At 41.8% G+C, this 6000-nt stretch overlaps 1 protein-coding gene across 1 annotated transcript in view; it reads left to right on the top strand.

Moving 5' to 3' along the window:
• The first annotated feature begins 922 nt into the window (after window positions 1-922).
• The window catches only part of igsf21b (immunoglobin superfamily, member 21b), a 91898-nt gene continuing 86820 nt past the window's right edge, over window positions 923-6000 (top strand). Inside the window, exon 1 of the mRNA XM_039604701.1 lies at window positions 923-1289. Within this exon, the coding sequence (XP_039460635.1) occupies window positions 923-1289 (367 nt within the window). The remainder of the gene's footprint in view (window positions 1290-6000) is intronic.

Raw genomic sequence — 6000 nt, 5'->3', positions numbered from 1 at the left:
AGTTGAGTGGGATCACCGTCTTTCAAACTCTGTTTAGTCTCAGGACGGGCAGTCTTTAATATTCCAGTCACAGGTTAAATACAGAAACTACCCTTGTCCTCACTAGCCACACAAAAAATGAACGAATAAACAGTCCCAATGTCCGAAATTACAGAACTAATGTCCTTCTCACTCACCACAGCCGATTGCTTTGATGTCTCGAAGTCCGGTTGTGGGGTGACGTGCCAGCGGCGCAGCCACTGCTTCCTCCTTGACGATGGCTCCGAGGGGACGAGGGGAGACTGGAAACCAGTCGCTGTAGCGCAATGAAACTCTCTCCCCGAATGATTCAGCCACAGGTCAATTAGTTTTTTCACCGAATAAATAATGTCCTCTCGGAGCTCCTCAGACGGGGCAAATGCCACTGGGTCCATATTGTGACTGGTCCGTACTGTCACGGCTAGCGAGGCAAGCCATCTGGAGCGAGAGAGAAAGACACAAAATTCTGGCACTGGCTGAGACATGAGTGAGCTTTATTGAAGGAGAGTGACAAACAACCAACAGTGAAGGAGGCGAGAAACAGAACTAAGAAATAATCTAAACTGGGGAAAAGAACTAAACAACAATTCTGAACAAGAGATGATGGAGAGCGTAGGTAACATGAAGAACGATAAGCAGTGAGAATGGCACGGAGGAGCACAGACAGACCAGTAACAAGCAGGAGAAAACCCAGGGCTTATATACACACAGGAGCAATCAGGGAATGAGAAACAGGAGGGAGACACAGCTGGGGTTAATTATACATAACGAGACAAGGGGAAGCAAAACTAGACTCACTGCACGTAGGACTGGGAGTATCAAAATAAAACAGGAAACGAGACATTTCACCATCAGTCTTCAGAGAGCACTGAGCCATCTGGAGAACAGGAAGAGCTATGTGAGGATGCTCTTTGTGGACTACAGCTCAGCATTCAACACTATAGTCCCAGACATCCTTGCCACCAAAGTGGACCACCTTCAGGTCCCCCCTACAGCAGCAATCCACCCAACCAACATCATTGTCAAGTATGCCAATGACACCACCAGAAGCTGCTGCTGGCCTTCTAATGCGAGGAGTGGTAGCAGAGGAGTGGTAGAAGTGGAGCAGCTCTCCTACTGCCTGGGTATTTGGAATGCAGAGGCCACTACTGAGAACAGGAAGGCTGCACAAAGGGTAAATAACACTGCCCAAAAAATCATTGGCTGCCCTCTACCATCCCTGGAGGCCATCGCCAGCACCTCCTGTTTCAGGAAAACCAGGGCCATCACAGGTAACCCCTTGCATACTGCCCACAATCCTGTTTGAACCACTGCCCAGCAGACTGCCCCTCAGGTCAGTCAGGTCACAAACCACCAGACTGACAAATAGCTTTTCTTCTCTAGTTTTCTTCTTCAGTCTCCCTTTTCTTTTACTATGTGTTCATACACCTCTGCATTTAATTTTAGCTGTTATTAATCTCTGGCTCTCTTCCACAGTGTGTCTTCATCCTGTCTTCCTCACCTCGCCCCTAAATGGTGGCAGCAGATGACCACCCCTCCCTAGGGCTGGTTCTTCAGGAATTTCTTCCTGTTAAAAGCGAGTTTATCCTTCCCACTGTCGCCGAAGCACTTGCTCATAGGGCGTCATGTATTCGTTAATTTTATGTTGTGCTTTTGTTTTATTGTCCTTCATTGTGTCATTGTTCTATTATGTGTTTATCCTATTGTACAGTGTCCTTGGGTGTCTTGAAAGGCATTTTATAAATACAATTTATCATTATTATTATTATATGATTGTTGGGGTTTTCTCTTCTTTCTCTTTCTCTTCTTTCTTCTCACCTTGAGCCAACAGTTGTTGTGATTTGGCACTATATAAATAAAATGGAAATAAACTGAATTAAATTAAACTGCATTGAATTGAATTGTGCCTCTGTAGCTTCTTCAGTGAAATATTCTGCAAACTTCAGATAGAGTGCTAAATGTCATACCTGAAATTCCTTCCAGTGAACTGCATGATGGTGATTGGCACTGCAGGCACCCAGGCGTTTCCTTTTTCTTCTTCTTTTAGCCCATTTAATCTGAAGTTCTTTTTTGTACTTAATTTTCCATCTGTTTACTCTTCTCAATGAACTTTGACTTCTTCCAATTTTCTTTTCAGCTGAAAAGAAAAATAACTGTTTTGGCAATTTGTTTTGCTTTAACTCCAGTTTGATGTCCTCCATCATATTTTGTAGAATGCCAGTAGCAGCTAAGAGTGTAGCACTGGAGTTTATCAGTCTGGGCTCCAGCAGTCATAGCTTCATCCCTTCTTTTACCTCTTTTCTCTTTTTTATCTCTGAGAAACCTCTCTCACTCTAGATTTAATTTTTAATTATTAGCTGTAGTTATAGTTATTATTAACCTCTGGTTCTCCTTCGTCCATCTTCATTGTAGTGAAGTGAAATTTCATGTTTGATTTGGTAAATGAAGAATGTAAAAGTTACAGAATAAGATTTTTTTAAGTGGAAAGGCCATGGGTCTAATTGGTGCTTATCACATTTCACATTACATTTTAAAATTCACTAGTTTGGATGAGATCCTTATTTAGGTTTGACAGAATTTCTAGTAGATAATGGCAGATTGCATAAATTCAAGCTGCTGTTTGGGGGCTTCAGAGGGGACTGGTGGCCGCTTCCAGGCTGGGCATTCCCCAAAGAAGGCTTCCCCAAGAAGCACTGATGACTGTGGGTTACAAAGTTTGAAGATTGTTGCAAAAATATAACTGGTGGGAATTCTTGCAATGATGAGTGGCATATAACCTCGACTGGGTGGACAGGGACTCCGTTGAGTGAAGGGAATGTGATGGCAAAAATAGAAAGAACAGAAGGAGACAGAGGACTTAAATACACAGAAGGGTAATGAGGGAAGTGGAAACACCTGGAGAGACAGCTGGCACAAGTGAACATGATGCCACAGGGGAAAAAATAAACACAGTGAACATGGAAACACTAGAGTCTTCAAAATAAAACAGACACACGAGCTTGACAACGTGGACACAACACAGACTTGAAACATATGACAGGGTGGACAGGAAACATGACACATGTCATGATCCAATCTATTTTTAAAAGTGGTATTTTGAGAATTTTGGTGATACCGTGCTTTAAGATGTAAATGTCTATAAAATTTACATAAAATCACTTTTCTTTGAAAACTTTTTGCTTAGTTTGTTGGAGGAAAAAGCTAAATCTTGTCACAATAATGTAAAGCATTATTCTGGAAGAGGCATACCTGAAATATTTATCACAAAAACTTGTCTTGTCTGGTAATCTGCCTGGGTTTTTCCTTCCCTGTCTTGTCTTCCTTTTGTGGTGTGCATCTGATGAGGGTGAGGGGATACTAAAATATAATGCAAAAATATAAGTGGCAGGCAGGCTAGCGATGATAAGCGATCCGTGACCTCAACTGCGTGATCAGGAAATCCACTGAGTGGAGCAAATGTGCTGGCATGTTTGGAAGAAATGGTGGGAGAAGAGATCAGAAGAAGTTTTGGACAATGAGAGACCTTGGTAGGGGAATGAGAGGAACCTCAGTCAGAAGCTCTGATGGTGAAGCATGCTGGGATTTTTGAGTCTCGAGGTAATGGCACAATTGTTCATAAAGTCGTTGGGGCCATATGCATTTACGAAATGTATTTTTGTTCTCAGATATTGTCTTGAACAGTAATGTACCTCCTCCTATGGATCTTTGATGAGCTTTAGACTTTGAAATGGTATTGGTTTGTGTATAGGGATGGCCTATACATTATATATCTAGCATTACTGTTGGACTGTTGAAGGAAGTGTGAAATACCTGACATGGCCATCTTCTAGTTTTCTATCTGTTTTATCAGTTTTAAATCTGATGTCAACACATTCTCATTCCAACACGCAACATACTGATGAATGTGACAAATTTTCGGTATGATACGCATTCGGAGGCATGAGAGCCTGTTGGAATGAATCTATACATGTGTTTTACGTTCTGATACTGAATCACTTTGGTTATGGTTAGGGCCCACAGCGTGTCTGTAAACATGCACGATGGACCGAGTGGCATTTTGATCATTTTTATTTCACTAATGACGGTTGCTGGACACACAGCTGCAGCTCTCCTACTGCCAGCCCAACATAACAACAACTACAACGTTCACTCAAAATCCAGACTTTTAAGCTGGCGAGGCGTGATTGCAGATGCCGCGCAGGTGCATCCATTGCACCTGCCACAGTACTGCAAGCCCCGCCCTGCCACAGTGTCCTACTGCAGAGAGCGGCATTCTGTTGAGAACCCAGAGTGTTTTGCGTTACTATGAGATGCCTGGGGGTGTGACAAATAGTCGGTATGTTGCGCGCTGGAAATTATAATGCTCTGCTAATGTGGATAAATGTGTATAAAGACAATCTTAGCTTTTAAATATTTTATTCTATTGAATACTTGTTTCAGTGTGGTCAGTTTTCAAATTCCTCTCAACATTGGCAAATCCCAGAGTACCCAGGACACCCTCTCCCTTTATGACCTCGCAGGCTTGGGGGACACTGATCCACAACACTGAGAAGCAACTAGTCAGCATGAGCTCACCAACAACACATTTTAACGATCATATTGTACACTATTTGTCAACGGTGTTATTTAAATTTGTAGAATATCTTCACCCTTATCAAAGAAATCATAACTTATTTTAAGGTTTAACAGTCAACATGTGAGCAATAACTATAGACATCCTGTCATCATGTCATGGCCTTCAATACAGGTGTTTTCAGTTCACAGAGAACAGATGTTAGAGTTTCTGGGTCATTAACCCAGTGTTTTGGTTTTTGGACTTTTGGACCTTGTTTTTTGTTGTTCCATGTTTCTTAGTCTTTATTGGGTATGGTTTAGTTTTCTTGTGCTTTTTAGTTTTGTTATTGATAAAAATTATGAACAGAACCGGTGACAAAAACAAAACACACACACCTCCGGGGGATTTGACTCAGTCTCTCTCTCGTGTCAGCCAACACCCTTAAGTGTGAGTCCAGCAATGAAGATTCTCCTTGCAGGATGTGCAAAGGAGGAATGAGGTGCAAATCTGTCCTACCACTTAAGTAGAAGTTGTACAGTTCACGGCTCGTCCAAAGAATTTAGTTCTCTTCTTAGAACAATCATCTCAAGGATCCTGGAGGGGTGGCTCGCCATCTTTGGACTGGATCATCACCGAACTGTACTCCCCCCCCCCCCCCCCCAAAAAAAACCTGACCTGTATAACACAGTCAGAATAACATTCAAAATTCTATATTTAGTCATTTATACATATATCCTTTCTTATGTTTTGTTCATACATACTAACAAATTTGCATTTTACCTTTCCAGTATACAGAAAGAATGAGAGAATATTCCAAAACATGGACAATGATAACTTCTTACCAAAGTAACCAACGAAATGGGCTCTCCTGGAGCTTCAAAATGGCGATGGTGCAGCGTTGCAGCACAACTACAAAGAAACATAACCCCATTTTCTTTAAACTGTATTCACCTCACAATGAACACAACTAAGGATTGATATAGGAACATATCAACATCTACAGCATACATATAACCTACAATCTTTACATGCAGCGTCATAGGAAGCTAACAAACTCTAACATACAGTTTAATCCTTACAATCATACATGTACAGCCACATGGCTAATAGCAATAGCTGCGATAGCCGCTAGCATGTCATCGTTAGTGGCTTAAACTCACAATATTCTTGTTCACAACAAATTAACTCACCCAGAAGAATCCGAGCAGTAACAAAATTCCTTTCTGGTTAACAACACTTTCCAGATAGTTTATTTCCACCGTACAATCCGACTGAATAAAAGCAACCACGCTTTCCACTTGGAAAAGACGGACTTTTTTTCTTCCTCTCCCTTTTTCCTGATATTCGTAGCTGCTACGCAGTGAACGGCAGAAGGCGGTACTTCCCCCTCTATACTTCAAGGACCATCAGGGCATTATAGACATCTT

This window comes from Oreochromis aureus, linkage group 20 (assembly GCF_013358895.1).
Source record: "Oreochromis aureus strain Israel breed Guangdong linkage group 20, ZZ_aureus, whole genome shotgun sequence".
Taxonomy (NCBI): domain Eukaryota; kingdom Metazoa; phylum Chordata; class Actinopteri; order Cichliformes; family Cichlidae; genus Oreochromis; species Oreochromis aureus.
The sequence above is the reverse complement of the archived record's forward strand: the minus strand, read 5'-3'. Positions and strand labels throughout refer to the sequence as shown.